This window comes from Leptodactylus fuscus, chromosome 9, assembly GCF_031893055.1.
Source record: "Leptodactylus fuscus isolate aLepFus1 chromosome 9, aLepFus1.hap2, whole genome shotgun sequence".
In the NCBI taxonomy this organism is placed as follows: domain Eukaryota; kingdom Metazoa; phylum Chordata; class Amphibia; order Anura; family Leptodactylidae; genus Leptodactylus; species Leptodactylus fuscus.
The window spans coordinates 48,034,310-48,060,065 of NC_134273.1; the positions used below are offsets into that span (position 1 = coordinate 48,034,310).

Sequence of the window (25,756 nt, forward strand, 5' to 3'; positions counted from 1 at the left end):
CCAAATTCAAGACATAGGTATATGCTTTTTTACTGGTACACAAAATGAACCGTGTATAGGGCCTGGGGTTCGATCAAACGCTGGTTAAGAACCACTGTTCTAGAGGATAAAACTCTGACCATGGTCATGTGATTTACATTCCATGGTCATGTGATTAGCAAACAGGTGCACAGCTGATTACCAGGCAGCTGTCTGAATATTGTGCTGTGACTATAACGAGCGGCACCTGTGTGCAGACGTGCATATCTAATCCTTCTGCTTGTTGAACTGTGTGCAGACGCGCATATTTAATCCTCTGGCATGTGGAACTGTGTGAAGATGCACGTATCTAATCCTCTGGTGTGTTATACTGTGCGCTGATCTGTGTATCTAATCCTCTGATGCGTGTATCTCAGTTTGGATGTCTGTGTTGGATTGTACACGTGGAGTGGCAGTTGGAATATGAGTGAAAGACTTGCAGGTTTGTATTGGCTAATGGAGGGGTCAGGGTTTTGTGAAAGCTGTATCTTCGGAACGGTATGTCCGAGCAAGTTGGGGCCTCATGTTAAACCTTACTGGACACCTGAAGTATCTGTGTGCCAAATTTGGTGAAGATCGGTCCAGTCGTTTGGTCGTGCATGAAGAACAGACAGAAATTAATTTTTATAATATAGAGAGATTAAATCAAGGTATTGTAAGCATTAGATTTCAGTATGGTAAAAAAGACTAATTTAGGCTAAGACCCCCCCATTGCAGAATGTAACTAAAAAACGCAAGCAAAAAAAAAATATGCTGTGGAAATGGAACGTGTTTTATTATGCAACTCTTTTCATTGCATTTTTTGCTGCGTTTTTTCTTCCCCTATTAAATCTATAGGGAAAACGTGAGGACTTCCGCAGGTGAATTTGACAATCTGTGTTTTTCAAAAAGCATTTTTTTTCTTCAGTGTGTGGATGGGATTAGCCAGAATATCATTCCCTTTGTGCAACAGGAGAAATGCTGCATTTCAGCAATGTGGGGCCATAAAGTTAATAACATGGCAAAAGCTATTTAAGGCTGAGGCTCCACATTGAGGGAACATTCCTCTTTTTATTGCAGACTTTGCAGAATTTTTTTGAGCCAAGGCTAAGAATGGCTAAGAGGGAATGGGAAATATATAGGAAGCACTTCTACCTTATACTCAATTCACTCCTGTCTTTGGCTCAAAAAACTGTAGTAAAATGCAATTTGGGACCTCAGCCTTACTGCAGTTATTAATAAAAGCATGGGTAGGTAGGCTCAATTCACATCCGTCGGGCTCTGAATGTAACCAATACTTTAGTGATCCACCTGTCTGTTGTTCTGGTCCTCAGACGCACAGACACAGAGAAGAACTTAGCTTTACTAAGTACTGTGAAACCTGTAGAGTGGCTTTCTATTTAAAGTGAATGTGTCACCAGAAAATGACCTATTGTTTAAATCATGTTTGTGTATAAACCAGACTCTTGCTACCCATAGACTATATATATGTCTTGGCGGTCTCTTCTTAACCCAGCAAATACATGTATATACTGTTCGTCCTTGTAATGTTAAGCAGCTGCAGAACCAAGGAGTTGGATGTTCCTACAGTCAGACCTCCCATACCATTTCAGCTCTCAGCTGCATTCCTCATTTAATCCCAGTTGCAGGAGAAATCTGCTGTGTACAAAAAAAAAGGTTAAAATCCCCTCTGACTGTCTATTATCACTTTATGGGAGAACAATGTATGATTTAAAAATATATATATATATATATATATATATATATATATATATATATATATATATAAATTTTATTTTTTTAAAATACCCCCAAAAATGAGAGTGAATTAAAATACATATTAAAAGAAATAAATATGCAGAAATAAAAACAAAATAGAAATAAAGCCCTTTTAAAAAAGAAAAACAAAACAAAACATGAAAAAGTGAAAATTTCTCTTTCAACAGGGGGTACCCTGAGTCTGAAACATTTGGAAAACACTGATCTAGATACTTTGAAAAGCTGACTCACCCTATCAGGGCACTAAAGCCAGTAACATGGCTATAATACTACAAATGGTATGGCTAAAACGAAGCATTTGTTTTCCCCAGTCTATATAGATTATCTAATTCCCTTAGTGCTGCAGCTCAATGTCTTATTCCAGAACATACTCTGCATTGATTTTATCTTTCCTAGGAGACGTGTATCAGAAAATTTGAAGAAGCCCTGGTGCACAATCCTCCCATGAGACAGCGCTGCACAGAGTCAGCATGTTACTTTAATTGTAGCCAGTCAGAATCAAAGCTTTCTTCTGGCCAATCAAAAGATGCTTTTAGCTACTTCATTATGTAAATTGTACTTCCAGGCGCTTAACAATGGTCCTCTCCAAAGCCTTCATCTCAAGCGCATCTCTGAACTACTAATCAGTCTCTAGCAGGCACACGAAAATTCCCAGTTTGCTCTATGACAGTGACCTCGGAGCAGAGGTTTAGACGGCGTCTTCTATAATTTCACTTTATTCAGTATTAAGGATACAGAAATATTGGCTCTCTGATGCATATTCTTTTTTATCCTGTTACATATTGACAAGGCTAGGAGACTTGCGTACTTGAAATAACATCTGACATCAGCATCTATCGTAAAGATTTATGGAAGAAGCTGTTTTTGTGCACTAAAAGGAGTCATGTACCATGTTGTTATAAAGTCACTGCAAAAAGAGATTGATCTTCTGCACCTGTAACAATGGCTCTATTCGGCTATCGAGTGCAACAATAAAAGCTGTTGGAGAAAAAAACTGATTTTATGTGACACAAAGCGGCAATTTAGACAAGCAGCGATAGTGATGGATAACAGTACCCACAATCCGCACATCAGGTTCAGACTCTTTGTACAATGATGTGTAAAGAGTAAACCGTGTGCATGCTGTTAGCAGTACAAAATATGCAACGTAAAACTGAATATAGCAAGTATCATTATTACAAGAAAGGCAGATCGATAGAGACGGAAGCCATTACTGGCGAATTACTTGCTCTGCCTTACAATGCTGTGATCAGTACAGTGCATGCTGGTGCCCCTAGTGGTGAAGTACAGCACTAACAGGTTACTGTTCATTAAAATGAAATGTTTGAAAACAACTGTTAAGTTTGTACATTAGAGATGAGCGAACAGTAAAATATTCGATATTCAATATTTGTTTAGAATAGCCCCTCAATATTCGACTATTCGAACGAATATTGAACCCCATTATAATCTATGGGGAAAAAATGCTCGTTTCAGGAGATACCACTCTTCAACTTAGGAGAGTCACCAAGTCCACTATAACACCTCAGGAAATGATGCCAATACCCTGGAATGCAACTGGGACAGCAGGGGAAGCATGCCTGGGGGCATCTAACATGCCCAAGTCACTGTATTACGTCGGGATCCCTGTTAGCTTGCGATATGCGCAAGCTGACTTTTTCCCCTAGGAATGTATTGACCAGCGTTGATTGGCCGAATGCCATACAGAGTACAGCATTCAGCCAATCAACACTAGTTCTGCTGGAGGCTCGTCTGTGAGGAGGCAGAGTCTAAGATCGGACCAGAATGGAGACTGCTGTGGACCGATCTTAGACTCTGCCTCCTCTGGCAGAACCAGCATTGATTGGCTGAATGTTGTACTCTGTATGGCATTCGGCCAATCAACGCTGGTCATTGCATTCCTATGCTGAGATGTAGCAGTGCTGGCCGTGCACTCAGAGACTGCTGTGGACCGATATTAGACTCTGCCTCCTCCGGCAGAACCAGCGTTGATTGGCCGAATGCTGTAATCTGTATGGCATTCGGCAATCAATGCATTCCCATGCCGAGATGTAGCAGTGCTGGCCGTGCGCTCAGCTCGGTACTCCGGAGATGCAGCCGAGCTGAGCGCACGGCCAGCACTGCTACACCAGAGATGAAACGTGTTGAGTGCGCAGCATGGTTCAGCACAACTCTGATGCAGCAGAGCTGAGTGTGCAGCAGGCTTCAGCAGTTCTCCGGTGTAGCAGCGGTTCTCCGATGTAGCAGCGGTTCTCCGGTGTAGCAGTGCTGGTCGTGCACTCAGCTTGGCTGCATCTCCGGAGTAGCCGATCTGAGTGCACGGCCAGCACTGCTACACCGGAGATGAAGCAGAGCTGGCCATGCACTCAGCTCGACTACTCCATAGATGCAGCCAAGATGAGTGCACGGCCAGCACTGCTACACAGGAGAACCGCTGCTACACCAGAGAACTGCTGAACCCAGCTGCACACTCAGCTCTGCTGCATCAGAGATGTGCTGAACCCTGCTGCACACTCAGCTCCAGTGTAGCAGTGCTGGCCATGCGCTCAACTCGGCTGGATCTCCAGAGTAGGCATCTCAGCGCACGGCCAGCATTGCTACATCTCAGCGTAGGAATGCATTGACCAGCGTTGATTGGCCGAATGCCATACAGATTACAGCATTCGGCCAATCAACGCTGGTACTGCCGGAGGAGGCGGAGACTAAGATCGGTCCACAGCGTCTCCCTTCTGGTCCGATCTTAGACTCCGCCTCCGCACAGACGAGCCTCCGGCAGAACCAGCGTTGATAGGCCGAATGCTGTACTCTGTATGGCATTCGGCCAATCAACGCTGGTCAATGCATTCTGCAAGCTGACAGGGATCCTGACCAGATAGAGCCCCAAAGATCTGGGTGAGTAACATTCCCACCTAAATAAAGGTAATCCCTAGCTAACCCCGCCTGTACATCTATCCCTGTCTCACAGTCACATAGTTCACAGTGTCAGATTAACCGAATGTTAAATGCACCATTCGTATAAATTGGAGTTCACCTGAATTCCGCAGCCAATTACTTTTTCCGATTTTTTTTTATGCCTCCGTTGTCGTAGTTCCTGTCCCACCTCCCCTGCGCAGTTATTGGTGCAAAAAAAAGCGCCAGGGAAGGCGGGAGGGGATATGAATTTTTAGTGCGTTTGCCTCATGGTATTCAATTGGAATCGAATACCTCGAACGGCCTGATATTCGATCGAATATCTAGTTGATCGCACAGTGTTTGCTCATCTCTATTGTACATATATATTTGTCTACTTGGCATTTTATAACTGACATTTTTTAACTGTTAAGTTTGTACATATATATTTCTCTACATGGCATTTTATACAAATATACTGTATAGTAAGTTCAGGAAGAGAGAGTACCATCATAGTACCTTCCCTGGTATCCAGTCTATGAGGGGGCCCATTGACAAAACAACACAATGACAAACGTTGTGGAGTAGGGGAGTTAGTGGCTGCCATAAAGTCGCATATCCCCAGCACCCACAAAAATTAGTTGTTTTACAGGAATGTTGTAACTGTAGTGTAGTGACTATTCAGCTTTCACCATAGAAAGAAAAACCAGTGCAATAGTTTTCACAAGAGGCATTTGGTCATGCACGTATATAAGATATAGCCTATATATACAGCAAGTATACAGTATGTTGAGTGTTTATTTCTAATTGAAAAACTTTGGGGCTCATTTATTAAGACCAACACTTGATGCACCAGTCTTAAATATTTGTGTGCATTTGCATGAGATCTTCCGGCCTATTAATAATTCTGATACATAGCAGGAGGTCTTTTGCGCCAGAAAATAATTGTGGTAAATTTTTGGTACAGCTCACACCAGTTTACTGGGATAATTTATAGTAAATCTAACTGACTGAGGCATTCCAACCCATCCTGCCTACATTCTCACCCCACTATACTCATGGCCCAAATAGAAAAACAATGATTATGGCGCAAAAAAACAGACACAAGGGACAAAAAATCGTGACTTTTCATCAGTTGATATTCCTTCCTGTGTACATGGATCGTTTTGAGATTTTTTTCACCTTTTTTTTAACTAGTTTTATTAAAAGTACGCAACAGACAGAATAATAAAGTACAAACATGTAACATATGGTACAAAACTAAATAAGCAGGTATACAAACAGAAGCATACTCAAAATAAAAAATGCCACATTACCACCCCACTCAGTCCATAATGGGCCCACATGTAACCCACGTGCTGTAAACCATCCAGCAGAGCCCGGAAACAGGTAGGTAACAATAGACAAGACACATGAATAACAGAACAGAAGGACATAGAGGAAGACAGCAAATTAAATGAAAGGAAGTTGTGGGTACTCCAGGAGATCCACTATCCCTCAGACATAAATGACTGAGAGGTCCGCAAAGAAGGGGCAGTATACAGGTAGTCCTCGGGTTCCGACGGTCTCGGGTTACGACGTTTCGTCGTTACGACAGCTCCCTTGTAACAGAAAACTGCCAGCACTCCCAGCTAGCAAGGACTAGCCTGCGGAAAATCAATGCTGGCAGCTTGCTGTTACAACTGAGCTTGTAAAATAAAACCCTGAAACAGAATGTGAAACTTACCGTACGGTACAGGGTGGGCGGGCGGGCATTCAGGCCTCCTCTTCCTCCGATGTTCCGTCCTCCTCCAGCGCTCGCAAGCTGATAATGGCCAGGGCACATGCGCAGTATCATGATGCTTCTATTACGGCTACTGCGCATGCGCCCAGGCCATTATCAGCTTGCGAGCGCCGGAGGAGGACGGAACATTGGAGGAAGAGGAGGCCTGAATGCCCGCCCGCCCACCCTGCACCGTACGGTAAGTTTTAAAGGGGGGGGGGAGGTTGATCCGTTCCTACGCGGCGTCGGTATGGAGGTTCCGACTTACGTAGAAATTCGGTTTACGACGCCGCGCAGGAACGGATCAACGTCGTAAGTCGAGGACTACCTGTACTGGGTTATAGGGGAATTGCGCCATGACCCCCACACGTTATGGAACTTCTAAGGACATCTTCTACCTTTGTATATAATCTGGTTAAAGGGGAGAGTAGAATTAAGCTGAGTTCACACGGAGTGTTTTGGTCAGGAATTTGGTCAGGAATCCGCCTCAAAATCAGCCTGCAAAAAAAGGAGAAGCTTATTTTTGGAGGCTGATTTTAAGGATTCCTGACCAAAAAACTCAGTGTGAATTCAGCTTTAATGAGTTTTTTTTTCCACATCAACACTGATGGGAGTCGCGGTGCCATCCTGGCGTAAAATAAAGACTCCCACAGGAAGATTCTGACATGATGTTGCCAGACCTATTCGTCCAGTATACCAAAACGGCACATCTCTGGAACAAATGGTACAGGAATTTTTTCATCTTTAATAGGAAAAGAAGCACATGTCAATAGGTAATAGAACCTCCACTACCCACTTTGATGCTAGTATATGCAGAGAAAATGTATCAGAAGATATTCGTAGTTGAATAGGATGATGACATAACTGAAAAATTTCACCATACCATTCCTGTATGACACCTCCATATAGTGAATGAATAACAATACTGCCATAAGGCTATTTACACATTATTTAAAGGTTAAAAAGTAGAGATGAGCGAGTAGTATTCGATCGAGTAAGTATTCGATTGAATACTACGGTATTCAAAACACTCGTACTTGATCGAGTACCACTCGCTATTCGAATGAAAAAGTTCGATGCAGAACCAGCATTGATTGGCCAAATGCTATACAGTCGGCCAATCAACGCTGGTTCTTCTCCTACCTTTAGAAGTCTTCTCTGTGCAGCTTCCCCGCGGCATCTTCTGGCTCTGAATTCACTCTGCCAGGCATCGGGCCTGGGCAGAGCCGACTGCGCATGTCTGCACTACAAGCGGGCATGCTAAGTCGGGTCTGCCCAGGCCCGATGCCTGGCAGAGTGAATTCAGAGCCGGAAGACGCCGCGGGGACGCTGCACAGAGAAGACTTCTCGGAGGATCCAGCCCGACCCTCACTCGTGAACTTGGTAAGTGTAATTTGATCGAACGTTGCCTACCCCTGAAACGAGCATTTCCCCCCCCATAGACTATAATAGGATTTGATATTCGATTCGAGTAGTCGAATATTGAGGGGCTACTCAAAACGAATATTGAATCTCGAACATTTTACTGTTCACTCATCTCTATTAAAAAGTATTTACTACAAAAGCAAGAAATTCAAATGTGCTTGTTAGGTGTACTTCTAGTAATAAACATATATAAAAAATATTTTTGCATATTCGGGTGCAGTCAGTGTTGGGATCAATTACTCTTAACCCTAGATGTGCTGTCATTGAGTTAATTCTGAAGAGTAGGGAAACAGCACCATCTCCCACTTTGGTACTTCCTTCATCTATTCATAGGCTTTGGCTTGGTAGTGACGATCTCCATTATGACTCTTTCATCTTGTACAGCTTGATTGTTTTGAATGGAACTCGACTTATGGAAATGTCACAAACTATCAATCACCCATAAGCAAGTTTTATCCATAAGCAGAGTAACAATACTGTATTGATTCTTGGGAGAGTGTGAATCAGTAAATTAAATCTTTACACTTTCATTGATTGTAAAGGATGAGGAATTGACTGGATCTACCATAAAACAAGGAGTTTAGCATTTAACAACCTCACATACATTAACAAGAGAAAATGACCAGATTTATTGCCAGTAAAAGACTCTCTGAACCAATTATTCTTCGCTGCACGAGCAAAGGATTGTGGGAATGTTATCTTTAATGAAATCCTAATTTAATTTCAGTAGAATTTCATGCTTTGGTGGAAAGCTGTAGTTTGGCTTTTTAATGAATAATGCATTTATACAAGTAATAACCATGGCCTAATTTTAAACAATAGCATTGAAAGATAGAATCCTAAATAAAAAGACAAAAATGAATACAATTTAATAGAAATAACACCATACATGTAAACTGTGTAATAGAAATGAACTTTATCCATCATTTATGTTTATGAATTCCAACATGTTACTGTAGGTCGTAATATTCTTTAGTTGTTTGATGGAGACAAGTGGTATCTCGTACTGTTACAGAGTTTTCTCCTCTCTATATGTATAGCTGAAAAATAATTACCCATAATTACCCATATAGCAATAGATATTCTTTGGTCATTTACTATATGTGAAATCTTAAAAAGTTGCCTAGTTGTTTTTCATTCATATTTTGCTATAAGGTCACGGATGGTGCACATGTATTTTGTAGGCCTCTTTTTCATTCACGGTAATTGCTTCATCTTGGCACTTTCCACACTTTACCTTCCATTCACTGTGTGCCTTTATTTCACTACTTATGTCTTATCGCTGGGGGTTTGACAACAGGCACCCCGACCACTGTTTGCTCTAAGTTGTGCGTTCTGCGCATGATAGAGTTTCAATGTTAAATTCTGTGTAAAGTAAAGTTGTTATAGGCCTTGTTGACACTATTGAACTTTTTTTTTTTTTTTTTTTTTTTTTAAAAACTCTTTCCTTGTAAGTGCAGTGTCCCCACGGATCATGGAAACAGGGCAGTTATATCTAAGGTTTCAGACGCAACCATCAATGGAAATCTGTAGAAAATCACCACTTCATTTAAATAGGGGGACTGGTTGGTCAGGCCACAGCATTGGAACCCCACTTCACTTAAACCCTATCCTGTGGATTGTGTATATTTGATAAATCTTTTCATCTTGTTGATCTAGGGTTTTATACTGATTTTTTTCCCTTGAAATGGGGCAATTGGCATAAGCTTCAGGGAGGGTTTACACGGTGTAACGTGCCGCGTGATGTGGCACGTCTACGCCACGGGACCCTTTGCGGGCCGTACACACTCCCATTGATTTCAATAGGAGCGGGGATCGTATGCGCCGCGCTAGTTTGTGGCCGTGATGTTGCGGCCGCAATATCACGGCTGCAAACTAGCACGGCACATACGACCCCCGCTCCCATTGAAATCAATGGGAGCGTGTACGGCCCGCAAAGGGTCCCGTGGCGTAGACGTGCCACATCACGCGGCACGTTACACCGTGTGAACCCTCCCTCATGGTGTTTTTTGCCTTCCTCTGGATCAACACTATAGGGGACTGTAGGGTTATATGTTGGACTTGATGGACTGATGTCTTCATCCAACCTCATCTACTATGTGATTATGGGAACACCCCATTAATTTAACAATTGTGTCAGTGATGATAGATAGATAGATAGATAGATAGATAGATAGATAGATAGATAGATAGATAGATAGATATTGCTCTCAATGCATATATGTAATTAATTGTAATTATTTGTCTGTATCTAATGTTGTGCCACTCTTACCGACGGAACTTTTCTAATTTAATTGCAGTTTCAAAGACCCAATGATTTCTCCCCGGCCTTCCGATTCGGCACTGTCCCAAATGGAAGCACAGAAAGAAATATTCGTAACAACTACCTCGAGATGCATACTTACATGGTGAAGTTTAACCAACGATCAGTGCAAGATGCACTACTGTCTTTAAAAACTGGGTAATAATTTATTGTATTTATCATATCATAAACATTAATAAATTTTACAGTTATTATTATTTTTTAAAAAGTAGGTAGTATGTTTACTATAAGGATGAAACCAGGTAACAGAGCTAAACTGGAGCCTAAACGTCTGCTAAATGTATCTCTCACTGAGTGCCATAACCATGATTTCTCCCTCCCTATACTTGATATATAATCAGTGGATTATGCTTCTAGTGCAAAGGATATTGTAGTCATTAAAATCAATAGCATTGCAGCACGGCTGCTTATGCCGAACACAGGAGTTACTGCTCAGCATGCAGCACAGATTCTTACTGATGCAGCTGCAATATCCTTAACCAGAAGAATCTACTGATAATATATATATATATAGATATAGATAGATATATTATATGACAAATCTGATGTTTTTTGTTATATTCTCAATTGTGCACATAAAAATATAATATGATAAGTTATAATGTTAAATTGTACATAAAGTACTGTAGAAAATGTACATATTTCATGTAAGATTTTCTATTTAAATTAGTGATAAAATTATTTCAGAGAGAAAAGATTGGCTTTTAGGAGATCTATAACAGAATGTTCTAAATAGCATATTTGTTCTTTGTTTATATTCTAGTAAACTGGATGCCTTTATTTATGATGCTGCTGTGCTAAACTACATGGCAGGGCGGGATGAAGGCTGTAAACTGGTGACCATTGGTAGCGGGAAAGTCTTTGCATCCACTGGTTATGGTATTGCTATACAAAAGGATTCCGGATGGAAAAGACAGATTGACCTGGCAATCCTGCAACTGTTTGGTGATGGTATGTAATTCATCACGGGATTCACGGCTGTAGTAGCGAGATGACCTTGAGAAAGTATTTCTTATTGTCTGTGAGTGTAATAAAATAACTCCACACCAATAATAATTCACTCAGTGGCTGTGTGAATGCTGAGGCCAATCAGCAGCTTAAGGAAAGGACACGAGATGGTCACATGTGGCGGGGACTTCCGCCAGAACAAAACAGCAGAGCAGTGGGACCAAACCGGGAGACACCATTCCCAGCCTAATATATATAGAAACTTGCACAGTGAATCCACATCACCACTTCCTGGGGCAGTGCCTTAGCCTTATGCTTTTACAGTAAAAAATCTCTGGCTATAATGCTGGTGAAACTTTCTCTCCTCCAGACGTAGAGGATGTCCCCTTGTCACTGTTACCGGCCTAGGAGTAAAAAGATCATTAGAAAATTCTTTCATATATTTGTACATTATTAGGTCTGGTATGACATGGAAGCTGTGACATCCTTCCATATCATACCTTCATTATGTTTAACAGTCCCATGGATGTGAAAAAAAAGACACTTTCTTAATTATGCAAATTAGGTGCTCGGATCACAAGGGGCGCTCCCAGAAATCTCTGAGCACAGCTTTCTCCTTTGAAAACATGTCCCTGTATAACAGGGTGGGGAGACGTGAGTGCATCCCAGCAGTAACACTAGCCTAGGGAAGCGGGGGCATGCACAGCACTCTGCCGGTGAAGAAGAGAGAGAGAGGAAAGGAGAGAACAACGGTCCGGACCTCAGGGGAGCGGCAGCAGTTCTGTGCAGGTAAGTCGGTAGAGCAATCGGGATCAGAATTCCGTTCCCAATATTTTTTAGGCAGGATCGGAACCCGTTCGCGATCGTGAAATTTACTCGATCTGATTCCGATCACTCAACCCTAGTGGAGACTAAAGAGAAAATTCAGTGAAGCAGCCCATATTAACAGATACTAAGAACTTGAATTGGTGGAGGTGGTGAAAGGTTTCTTTAGATGCTTTCTTTATATTCCTCATTGCATTTCTTACTGTTTTAGTTAACCATATTGGTTTTCTCTGATTTCTGTCCTGCTTATTCTCATAGTGTATATGTTTTTTAGTGGTCCTATTTAGAATGCTTTTGAAAATGTCCCACTTTGTTTGTGTTAAAATTAGGTCTAAAATTGTCTTGCGTCTTGTTGAGTTCTGCACTAGTTGTGATAGGTAACTGTTATTTTATTACCGACAATATCCTGTTCCCTTTGTTGGATTTGCAGGTTTCTGGCTCCAGTTGATATCTGAGTAGTTGACTTCCCCCCACCCATAATGACTTTATTATGCTGTGTGGACTCATCTATTTGTTTACTCAGTATATTTTCAGCTTTTATATTATATTTAAACGGATTCTACCACCAAAACAACATTTTTTCTACTTACCACGTCGGAATAGCCTTAAGAATGAGTTCTCTCGCAGCAATGGGAGCGGGTCCCAGCACTCAAACGGCAATGGGGGCATCCCCACTGCTGCCAGAGAACTCTCTCCAGCGATGCCTCCATCTCCAACAGCAACCACATCTTCTTCCGGCTGGGGTCACAGTCCGCTCTTGCGCGCATGCGCAGTATGTTCCTGTGGGTCTACTTTGGTGATGTTTGGAACTTGACCAGATTTTCTTGTGCTTTACTATTAGACTTTGCCTTGTTCATTACTATGCACACACTTGGTCACTTTTCTTTACTGCTATCTGTTTCAGAAAGGCTGATGTTCTATATATCCATTATATATGTACCTGTTACATTGTAGACCCTACACCCCAATTGTATGATTTTGGTTGAGGGGTTTATGGTTTATTTTTACAATCATGCTACACTGAGACATTGTCTCTTGAATAATTTAGAGCAGCATTGTATGTTTATTTATGTCCTGCACCAGTATGATCCATGCACCTTCTACATTGTTTTTCTGGTAGTTTTGGTTCCCCTGTCTTATATGTAATTTATTTGTATTCAGTAGTTACTTTGTTTTCTTATTTTTATTAATTACTTCTAATAAACTTTATTCATTTATGAATTTCTGTCTTTTTGACAATATTTTTTTCATCTCAAAATGAGTAGTAAAGCATAGCAAAGACGAGCCTGCGGCAAATCAACGCTGGTTCTGCAGCAGGCTTGTCTTTGCTAGTCAGGAGAGCTGGCAGCTTGCCGTTACAAGGGAGCTGACTTTTTATCAGCGCAACTGCAAGTGCTGTGCAGTTACAGCGCACGGACCCCATAGACTATAATGCATTGACCAGCGTTGATTGGCCAGTGTACAGCATTCAGCCAATCAACGCTGGTTCTGCCGGAGGCTCGTCTGTGAGGAGGCGGAGTCTAATATCGGACCACAATGGAGACTGCTGTGGTACGATCTTAGCACGCTCCAATGCAGCCGGTACGCGGGGGGTTAAGCGGCCGGCTCCCGGCAATGTCTGCGTGCCGGCCACTCCCATTCATTTCTATGGGAGCGTGCTATTCAAAATGGCTGTTTCGAATAGTGTTCGCTCAACTCTAATTCCTAGCAGAAAAAGTCAACTCCCTTGTAACAACAAGCTGCCAGCTCTCCCGACTAGCAAGGACGAGCCTGCTGCAGAACCAGCATTGATTTGCCAATCAACACTGGTTCTGAATCGAATATTTACGGCAAATAGCTAGTAGTATTCGATCGCGTATGAATATTTGGAATACCGTAGTATACAATCGAATACCTACTCGATCAAATACTACTCACTCATCTCTAGTTACTATGTATATTTTAATAATAGAGGACATATATATATTCCCTTTTATGTCTGTTTGGCATTATATAAACCTTCAATAAAAAAAACATGGCTACAGTGGGGGTATAAGAGAGGTAGAACTCAGCCCTGGACTCCCCAGAGGAGTTACATTGTTAGCAAGCAAGGAGTCATGGAAGGAGAGTGGAACCGGAAACAACCAGCTACTATTGTTTTGAGTAGCAAAAGTCGGTACCAAAATAGGGGTAGTGGTAAAGTATATTAAAATACAATATAAAATAGAATTTTAATATTAGATTTATTGTATGTAATTTCCAGAATGCCTGTGAATCTTTAATATGCTGCTATATTTATTTAACATGCATTGCACTAAGTAGCTGACTTGCCATCTTAATATGACATGATCTTTCAATTTTGTTTAGGGGAAATGGAAGAGCTGGAAGCCCTCTGGTTAACTGGCATTTGTCACAATGAGAAGAATGAGGTGATGAGCAGTCAGCTGGACATTGACAACATGGCTGGAGTTTTCTATATGCTGGGTGCGGCTATGGCTCTGAGCCTCATCACATTCATAATGGAGCACCTTTTCTTCTGGCAGTTCCGCCACTGCTTTATGGGAGTCTGTTCTGGAAAGCCAGGCCTAGTATTTTCTATCAGCAGGGTAAGTATTACACATTTGAAACTCCCATTTTCATAACAGCAAGCCTATATATTTTTTTCCAATATGTCAAGACTGTAGTATGGCATACAGTCCTATGAAAAAGTTTGGGCACCCCTATTAATCTTAATCATTTTTAGTTCTAAATATTTTGGTGTTTGCAACAGCCATTTCAGTTTGATATATCTAATAACTGATGGACACAGTAATATTTCAGGATTGAAATGAGGTTTATTGTACTAACAGAAAATGCGCAATATGCATTAAACCAAAATTTGACCGGTGCAAAAGTATGGGCACCTCAACAGAAAAGTGACATTAATATTTAGTAGATCCTCCTTTTGCAAAGATAACAGCCTCTAGTCGCTTCCTGTAGCTTTTAATCAGTTCCTGGATCCTGGATAAAGGTATTTTGGACAAACAATTCAAGTTCAGTTAAGTTTGATGGTCGCCGAGCATGGACAGCCCGCTTCAAATCATCCCACAGATGTTCAATGATATTCAGGTCTGGGGACTGGGATGGCCATTCCAGAACATTGTCATTGTTCCTCTGCATTAATGCCTGAGTTGATTTGGAGCAGTGTTTTGGATCATTGTCTTGCTGAAATATCCATCCCCGGCGTAACTTCAACTTCGTCACTGATTCTTGAACATTATTCTCAAGAATCCGCTGATACTGAGTGGAATCCATGCGACCCTCAACTTTAACAAGATCCCCGGTGCCGGCATTGGCCACACAGCCCCAAAGCATGATGGAACCTCCACCAAATTTTACAGTGGGTAGCATGTGTTTTTCTTGGAATGCAGTTTCTTTTTGGACGCATTGCATAACGCCTTTTTTTTATAACCAAACAACTCAATTTTTGTTTCCAAAATGAAGCTGCCTTCTCCAAATGTGCTTTTGCATACCTCAGGCAACTCTATTTGTGGCGTACGTGCAGAAACGGCTTCTTTCTCATCACTCTCCCATACAGCTTCTATTTGTGCAAAGTGCGCTGTATAGTTGACCGATGCACAGTGACACCATCTGCAGCAAGATGATGCTGCAGCTCTTTGGAGGTGGTCTGTGGATTGTCCTTGACTGTTCTCACCATTCTTCTTCTCTGCCTTTCTGATATTTTTCTTGGCCTACCACTTCTGGCTTAACAAGAACTGTCCCTGTAGTCTTCCATTTCCTTACTATGTTCCTCACAGTGGAAACTGACAGGTTAAATCTCTGAGACAACGTTTTGTATTCTTCCCCTGAACAACTATGTTGAACAATCTTTGTTTTCAGATCATTTGAGAGCGGGCTGTCCATGTTCGGCGACCATCAAACTTAACTGAACTTGAATTGTTTTGTAGAAAGAAATGGTCCAAAATACCTTCATCCAGGATCCAGGAACTGATTAAAAGCTATAGGAAGCGACTAGAGGCTGTTATCTTTGCAAAAGGAGGATCTACTAAATATTAATGTCACTTTTCTGTTGAGGTGCCCATATTTTTGCACCGGTCAAATTTTGGTTTAATGCATATTGCGCATTTTCTGTTAGTACAATAAACCTCATTTCAATCCTGAAATATTACTGTGTCCATCAGTTATTAGATATATCAAACTGAAATGGCTGCTGCAAACACCAAAATATTTAGAACTAAAAATGATTAAGATTAATAGGGGTGCCCAAACTTTTTCATAGGACTGTATACCACGTGAGTTATGCCATTGCAGGTTGCCGATTGTAGGATAGTAGAGAACAAAAGATACAGATGTAGTAGAGTTCATCTGACTTTCTACAGTGGGAACAATTTCTGTAGCATGATATAATATCACAGCAGATAACAAAAGCCAATAAAAAGCCATTCAAAATGTTTTAATAACTATTCATTGTTTTTTGATGTCTTCTATAACAAGATATCATCCAACAGCAATTTATCCTGCTGCATAAAGTCAGATTAACTCTGCTACATCTATACCGAAGAAGTAAATTGTGGTGGTTTATTTTGGTACAGAACTACATTGTTACATTTCGTAATAACACATTATGAAGGGGTATATTTTTGATGTTTTAGTCGTCCCATACACTTCAGTGATAGGGCCACGGCTACTGTACTGTATGTGTTTTTGACTAAATCTTGGTGTATCCATGACTTCTTATGGAGTCCATCAAGTTACTGTCAGTATTCCTGTACTAATGTAAGCAAGGGTATTGCGGCAGACGTTATTGTGAACTTATATTTGCTCTTACTAACCTCCTTCTTACCTTTATTCTATAGAGACATTTTCATAAGCATTGTGATAATTATTCAATGAGACAAGGCAGAAAAAAAACATGCGTTTTGTGCTAAATATAAGAAAAAATCAACCTGAAAAGCTATTAATTAAAATAGATAGAAAAATGTAGTAATCAAGGAAATTGCAATGCAAGTATATAACAAGAATAATAATGTCAAATGTAAAAAATTGATCTAAGTCTCTAAGATAAACGGTGAGCAGAGTGTCATGGTAATGAAAGGAATCCATCAAATGCATTAGAAGTCAGTTCCTCATGCTATACGAAGAAGTGGTAACATTAAGAGTACACTTAATGCCAGAATAATGTATTTAAGTGGTTTTATTCTTTAGACTACACAATGGACCCAAGAAATAGAGTGGCCAGGTCTGCTACTGTGCCATTTTATATCCAATAATGTTAGTGATAGATGCATACTTGTAAGTATCTGCAGGTTTTAGAGTACTGGAAATGTTGGCAATATCAGATAAGGCAGATAAGGCTGGCAAACGCCTATATAAAAGATTAGAATTATTAATAATCCTACAACGCTGTACTAAAAAAGACTCATGCACACAATAATGCCTTTCTGCAAACAAAATGTACTTTCCAAAAAACTGCAAGATATGAGGAGTTCATACATACCACACATATATATATTTAGAGGGGCGGGTGTTAAAGAATCACCAAAATCCCAGAAATGCGCCATCCCACTTTGTGCATGCAAATTAAATAGGACTTTACATAAAAATATTATTTTCCATCCCCCTATAAAAATTTTAGCAATCTAGACTTTCATCTCTAGTGATAATCGTTATTACTATTATTTTAGCGTGTAACGGACATCACTAGAGATGTATTTTACGCTATAAAGCTCAGGTATGGACAGGACAGGGATTGGGTGAAATGTAAACTTTATTCATGACTTTGTGTATATGTTGTGTAAGTGTATGGTGCGACTTTTTTTTTGGCGCAGCTTGCTGGACAATGGTAAACGTCTGGGTCACAGTGCCAATAAACTTCGCGGTTATGTTTAGCGGGTATTACATAAGAATACCCCACTAGTAAAGCTCAGGGGGAAATTACATTATACCTGTATGTGACAATCAGAGCACAAATCTATAGTGTGCTCTCTGATTGGCAGGAGAAGGGTTAATAGGGACAGAAGAGTCCCTGCCACCCCCCTCCTGGTGTCACATGCAAGTTATACACATAGTCAGATTGTTTCTCTGTCTCTGTGCATGCTGATGAGCTGCTTGTGCCCCCCTCCCTTTCCTGTTACAGTTTACAAATTGCTTGCTTAGACATTAGGGGGGGGGACACTTTAGAGACCTATATCTTTGGACTGCATCAACATATCTTGATGCTTTAAAATGCATTTTAAAGAGGAGAATCTCATCTCTTATCTTTAACCACTTCAGTACCGGGCCAATTTGTGGTCCAGGACCAGACACATTTTAGGTTTATTATGTATGTGCGGTTTTGAGGTCTGTAAAATTTTTCTCGTATGTCTTAGTCAACTAATTTTTGCGTTTTTTTTCGGGGACACATAGGGCTTTATTTTCATGTTATTTTTATTTTCAAATGTGTTTTAATTTTTTTTATATCCAGGAAAATATAAACAAAATAGGAGGGAAATTGTGTCTGGTTTTCAATTTATAATTTTTTTTTTTATTTAATAACACAAAGTGTCACTGAAAAACTTTATAATATAGTTTTTCCTCTCCGTTACGGTAATTTTTATTTTGTATGGTGTCGTCGGGGGTGGGGCTATAACCTTTAATAACGGCGTTTTATTAGCGTATTATTTATTTATTTTTTATTATTATTTTATTTACATTTTTTAAAAACTTTTTTATTATATTTTTATTTTATTTTTTTCCCAGATTGTGTGGGGACACAAGGTGATAAGAGACCTTTGGGGACATCTGATCACTTTTTTTTTTGTACTTGAGGCTGATTTCTCCTATAACTGAGGCTGCTACATTTAATCTCAGTTACAGGAGAAATCCAACCTCTTGCACACTGCTACATGGTATACAGAGCTGATCTGAGTCCTGTAGGACCCAGAAGCTCTGGCAGGACACTGCTCCCGGCAGATCACTTGTCTGCCGTGTCAGAGGGCAGCTGATTTATGGCTGCGTCCATAGCCGTGTATACAGTGCTCATTGAGCGCTGTATACACAGCGATCGAGATAGCAGAGCAGGTAATAAACCTTCCCTGTTATCTCTGTGGGAGCTCTGGCTGAAGTTACAGCCGACTCCTAGCGAAAGCAGCTAAACGATCTTGTGCAGCTGCTGTGTTCTGACTTGGACGTACAGGTACGTCCTGGCAGAACTAGACAACCACTATCCGGACGTATATAGTCTATGGGCGGTCCGGAAGTGGTTAAAAGGGCTCTATCACTGGGAAAAGTCATTTTTAACTAATTACATGCTTGCATAGCCTTTAGAAATGCAAATGCTACTTCACACCTACCTTTAGTATGTAGATGGCCTCAGTGGTGTTTGAAAAAGTCTGGTTTTATTCATATGCTAATGAGCTTCCAGCCAGCTCAGGAAGTTCCCAGCAGCCTCCTCTCTCCTATTATCTTCTATGTGTGTGAGGCAAACAGGAAGCGGAATTCCGGTACATTTATAATAGTAAACCTTCCAAATGTGCTTTTGTTTTGGCATGTCTGTTTGCAAAAAAAAACAAAAAAACAAAATTACAACCCTTTCTTCATTTTTTTTTTTTTTTTAGAGTAAAGTCATCTGAGCAGGGGGATCTCTGCGTTTGACCTAAAATCTATGTGAGGTCATAGTAGAGAGTAGATTTCATTTCTGGCATATGGGAGCTCTCTTGATGCACCAGAAAGATCAAACGTCCGAAGCATCTTAGTGATTTTAGCATATCTGCCACCAGCGCTGTCAATATTAAAACTGGTACAATATGCACCAGTTTTAATAAATCCCCCCATTGTGTTACAAAAGAGTTGTGTGTGTGCTGAATAGTGCAAAATGTAAAAGCAATCTATTTATGGCCAGCAGAATAGAGACAAAGTTACTATGCCAGTTTGCTGAGGGCATTGAGATTAAATGATTATTTTTTGCGTTTTTGTTTTTTTTTATCAGGGTTAAATGCAAATTGAAATACAAAATGCATACCAGCTGCTGCTTGCTAGACAAGAGTCATGGATATATCTAATAGAATGCAGTGTCTGTATGCACAGTGCTATAGTATGAGCCACAGAAGTCAGTCATAACCATATAATTGATTTCAGCAGCTAAAAGCAGTTACCAGACTGTCAAATGCAGTTAGTTAGCATCGAATCAAGCTGAGCTGGCAGAATTGTCCACAAATTACAGAACTTGGCCAGCACTACTGGCATAGGCGGACATATGTAACAATCTCCTCCCAAGCCTACTCTTGTTGTTAGCAGGTGTTGTGTAAAGAAATATTTAATACCATCTTAGCTTATTGTTAGTATAAAGTTATATTATGTCACGAAAAATTAGGCAGTGGTCAAAAGAATCAGTTCATGCCACATTTAAAACTCTTTGTTGTATTACTTCATAATATTGCGTAGTAATGATGACCGTCCAGTTACTTGAATATACTGTTGTTACATATACATTTTTAGATGTTTACTGTATATCTAACATTAATAATTACCATGCAGTTTTAAAGATAAGGGGTATTCCTGTAATAAAATCTTCCAGCAGTCTAACAACTAGATTGGTAAGGGTCCTCGCTTTTATGAAAATGGAAGTTGTTGAGTCCCCCAATATGAATGGAGCCCCCCCCCCCCCCCCCCGCATGCAAATTGAAAGAAGCACATGTAGGCTGCCACTACATTTAGTTACCTGGTTAATTTTCGTTAGTTCTATAGAGATGAATGGAGCAGCTACTACATCTCTTGGGTAGTCTCATAGAGATTAATGCTGCAACTACCACTTCACTTGGGCCTTGGGCCAGGTACTGAAATACCAGTTACTAAAAATCCCATTGAAGATTAGTAAATAATATATAGTGGTTAAGGTAAAGTGATTCTTACAAAGCTAACAATTGTGTAGGATCCTAAAGTTGTCTCTTTTTGTATTTTAGGGCATATACAGCTGTATTCATGGAGTTCCTATTGAAGATAGACAGTCTACCATGAACTCTCCATCAGCAACAATGAATAACACTCACTCTAATATACTTCGTCTTCTGCGCACTGCCAAGAATATGGCCAATCTCTCTGGAGTGAATGGTTCTCCACAGAGTGCATTAGACTTCATACGGCGAGAATCTTCAGTATATGATATATCTGAACACCGGAGGAGTTTTACTCACTCTGACTGTAAATCCTTTCAGCCAGAGGAGAATCTGTTCAGTGACTACATCTCTGAAGTGGAAAGGACCTTCGGTAACCTTCAACTTAAAGACAGCAATGTCTACCAAGATCATTTCCATCATCATAGACCACACAGTATAGGAAGTAATAGTTCTATTGATGGGTTGTATGACTGTGACAATGCCCCTTTCACAACACAGCCAAGATCATTGTCCAAGAAACCTTTAGATATAGGCTTGCCATCCAAACACCCAACACCACAAATAGGTGATCTGTATGGAAAATTTTCAATTAAAAGCGATCGGTATGGAGGCCATGATGACTTAATTAGGTCAGATGTTTCAGATATATCTACACATACAGTCACCTATGGCAATATTGAAGGTAATGCTAAAAGGAGAAAACAATATAAAGATAGTTTGAAGAAGCGTCCAGCATCAGCTAAATCACGTAGGGAATTTGATGAGATAGAATTAGCCTATCGTAGACGCCCCAGATCGCCAGATCACAAACGCTACTTTAGAGACAAGGAGGGACTGCGAGATTTTTATCTGGATCAGTTCCGGACAAAGGAAAACAATCCCCATTGGGAACATGTAGACCTAACAGATATCTACAAAGAACGAGGGGAGGATTTTAAACATGAAAGTTCTTGTTCTAACAGGCAGCATCAAAAACATACTGGTGAGTTTGGGCAGAATGAACGTAAACATGGCACCGGAGGAAATGCTTGGGAGAAAAATATTGGTAATATGGAGTGGGAGGACAGAACTTCCACCAACTTCTGTCGCAACTGCCCTTCAAAGATGCACAACTACACAGGGCAAAATGCTAATCGCCCAGCATGTATTCGTTGTGAGGTGTGCAAGAAAGCAGGAAATCTTTATGACATCAGTGAGGATAATTCTCTACAAGATTTGGATGCTAGACCAATTCCACCTGCCAACTCCAAATATCCTCAAAGTCCATCAAATGGCAAAGCCCAGAAGCGTAACCGAAGTAAACTTCATCGCCAGCATTCTTATGACACTTTTGTGGACCTTCAGAAAGAAGATGTGACATTAGCACCCCGCAGTGTCAGCTTGAAGGATAAGGAACGCTTCCTGGATGGTAGTCCATATGCCCACATGTTTGAAATGCCCAATGAATCCTCTTTTGCCAGCAAGCCCCATGGCCCAAGCCACAATCCTGGGGGATACATGCTCAGCCGCTCCCTTTACCCTGACCGAGTCACCCAAAACCCATTTATTCCCACATTTGGGGATGACCAATGTCTGCTGCATGGGAGCAAGCCCTACTATTTTAGGCAACCTGCTATTGGTGGCTTGAAGGGAAGGTCGGACTTCCGAGGGACTGGTAAATCACTCACTGCTCTACATGCAGGTCCCCCAGGACGTTTCCAAAAAGACATTTGTATAGGGAACCAACCTAATGCCTGCGTTGCAAACAATAAGAACCCCAGATCATTCAACAACTCTACCAATGGCCATGTGTATGAGAAGTTATCCAGCATTGAATCTGATGTCTGAGGGGGAGGTGGGCTGGGACCTAAATTCTCCCCTTCCCAATTCCGAAATGTTACTCTCTTACAGTGAAACAGGACAGAGGTGTTCCTGAATGCTGTTGGAGTGGGATGAGATGCAGCCTTTCTATTCCCTTTCATCTTTCTTCTCTTCCTTGGGCCATCTCGTATTTTTATTCATGTGAAGTTCATATCTCAGCCTGAAGAAGCATCAAGATGACATCAGATGGGGTGGGGGAATCTTTGTTTTCATTTACAAAAGACTTGGGCTGAGCGCTGTAAGGGAAGGGAGGAGGAATGAATATGTACAGACATTCTTGAGTTTTCTTCCAAACCATGAAGTGAAGAGCTGGGAGAAGACTAAGTTTCACAAGGGTCTTTTACAAAGAATAAAGAAAAGGTGGCACAGGGAAAGTTTCAGAATGACAGAGGGCACTGCTTACATTATAGGAAGCTTCCACAAAACCTTCTGAGTATAAAGGGTGCAGAGTAAGCATCCCTGTTATTGAGCCAATGATATCTGTTATATCCACTGAAAGGGTAACTGGGAACTGCCCATTGTAAGTGATTTTGTATGCTTGTGTTGAGGATGTCTGAGGACATTGATAGCAGATGATATGAATCATAGAAGAAGATACATCCACTTGTCCATCCACATTAAACTCCCATTCTGATTTTGCCAGTACACATTGTACATCTGATTCAGGTGCCTCCTATTATTTACCATGTATAGTCACTTTAGTCAGCAACTCATTATTTAGGATGGAGGAAAATAATATATTCAAAGCTACCAAAATAATAGATATTTTCTTTAATAACTTTAAAGGATTTTTGCTGATTGCTCAGGAAGACAAAAACACTAAGACAATAATATCAAGTCTGTTGTCATTTCTCCACACTAACATAGTCCATAAGCAAAAACAACCTGATAACAGTAAACTCTTACAGAGAATCCAGCAGTATAAACTTAGAGTAGCTTTTATAACTTTTTATATTTAGTTGGCTGTACAAAATTCTAGATTCTGCTTTCTGGCAGTACATTACTTCAATATTTTCAGCCATAACAAGCCTAATTTATCTGACTGTTTTAGGAAATTAGACATAGAAATACACATGGTACAACTCTATGATACAAATCACATCAGGATCCACGGGCTTCCTAGCATGGCACTGTCTTTTCAGAAACAGATAGCACCAGCCTGGGCTAAAGAGTAATAGATGTCCTTCATAGTGAAGGAAGAATTGTTGGCATTTCAAAACTTTTTTTCCAATAGTTTTCATCTATTCAACATTTTCCACAAGTTTACCTATTAGCTATCGCATTCTTACAGAAACTTGTGTTTTATTGGTCATAAGCAGCTTAAACAGCGGTGTGAAAACAATCTTGATCTAGGATCTAGTATGACATTAAGATGATGGTGTTTGTTTCAACTGCAGCTAAAACCTGTAAGTATTTCCATCACATTTTATAACTCGAAGTAACACATTAGAAGTTCAATGGATGGACAATGGGAGATTGGATTGGGAATGGTATGGTTGATGTGATTGTGGGCAGTATCCTAGCACAAGAGCTATGACCATAAGGGCATTACTTTTCATTTCTCTTAGATGATACTTGGTTATAGCTGGAGATAATGGGAAGCGTCAACCTAGCCTCCAATTAGTCCTTCCGTCACGTTGAATGTGAGGGGAGAGAAATCAGGGTGCCGCTTCAGTCATCAGAAACCAGGATGAAATCACACTGTCCATAGTTAATTTCTTTTCTTTTTTTGTAAATATGTGGTTGAAACTTTTTTGAATAGACTTATAAATGAATTTATAATGACACAGAGGGAGATGGCTGTGTCCTTCCCCTAAGACACCTATTTTTATAGGTTTCAAGGCTCTGTATCCCTGTGCCATTTCCCTGAGCTTCTGGATCATAGTTCTTATTTCCTTTTTTATCAACTTCATGTGCCAATTTATAGAGCTTGGTCCTGGAAGGGTAAGAAGCTCTTTTTTTATGTGCCAATTGCTTGAGTTGTCCAATGCCAGACTCAAATCCATGTGCCAAAATACTGAAGCCACCTTAGAAATGAGACTCTCATCAACTTCTACCCTGACTAAATAGCCTACACATCTATGAAGCCATTCAACCAGAATGTGAAACTGGTATTCTATCCATGTTGTTATACGGTGGAGTCGCTGAAAGAACATAACTTAACCCCTTCAATGCCATGTTGTTCCTCAGCTACCGTAACTCTTTCGAAGGTGTTGATGTGAAGATATATCTTGAGGTCTGATGAACACTTTTAGGCATGCGTATCAAGGCTCAGTTTGGTGTATGAAAGTATAAAAAGAACTATATCTGCACCTACAACCTGACACTGAATGATCTGTTACACGTATACTGTAATGGGCAAATGAAGTTGTATATTAAATATACTTGGTGACGAAAAGTATGGCAAAAAGAAAAAAGCAACAAAATGATTTAGCGAATTGAATTTTAGTGAGCAGTACCTTCAATGGTATAAAATGAATTGCACAGAATGTATAGTCATTGCACCATCTTGTAAGTGAATTTATTTCATCTTTTCATTTTAGTTGATCTTTTTTGCCCTTCGTTTCCAAGCTATTCCTATGAGTCATCCCAATTTGAAATTTTTCCTTACTTTATAACATATCTTTTCTTACATCTTTGTGGTAACAACTCTTTCTAAAAGTTAGCAATTTCACAATATTGGAGAGTTCCCTTGTGAATAATTCTGGAACACAGCAGTAATGTTATAAGGTACACTGTGTTGAAACAATGAAAGGTTAAATGTTGTTCCTTTATTCCTCATTAGGTCAGGTAAACAGGCATTTGGGATTTTTCCAACTTCATAACAATTCAATATATTTGTGGTGCGGGACTCAGGCTCATTAGATATGCATTAACATGGAGTAAGTTATATGTTTATACACATATAGAAAAACAAAATGCATACAGGACACATCCTTCTAATTTTAGGACATCAATGGCCCAAAACTCTTTTATATCCATATACCTTTGTTCTTCGCTCATACTTATTTTATGAGGAGTTGCTACAGAGCTTAGGCAATGGCTTCTATGTGCAATTTAGCTGCAATTACATTCATTGCATGTATCTACATGTAA

General features: G+C 40.3%; 1 protein-coding gene across 2 annotated transcripts in view; it reads left to right on the forward strand.

The window, feature by feature from the left end:
* The window catches only part of GRIN2B (glutamate ionotropic receptor NMDA type subunit 2B), a 450,932-nt gene extending 425,638 nt beyond the window's left edge, over positions 1-25,294 (forward strand). For both annotated transcript variants that reach the window (XM_075286322.1, XM_075286323.1), the window contains 4 exons: positions 10,153-10,313; positions 10,939-11,126; positions 14,295-14,533; positions 20,867-25,294. In XM_075286322.1, coding sequence (XP_075142423.1) covers positions 10,153-10,313; positions 10,939-11,126; positions 14,295-14,533; positions 20,867-22,627 — 2,349 coding nt within the window. In that variant the 3' untranslated portion in view covers positions 22,628-25,294. The remainder of the gene's footprint in view (positions 1-10,152; positions 10,314-10,938; positions 11,127-14,294; positions 14,534-20,866) is intronic.
* Positions 25,295-25,756: the final 462 nt, after the last annotated feature.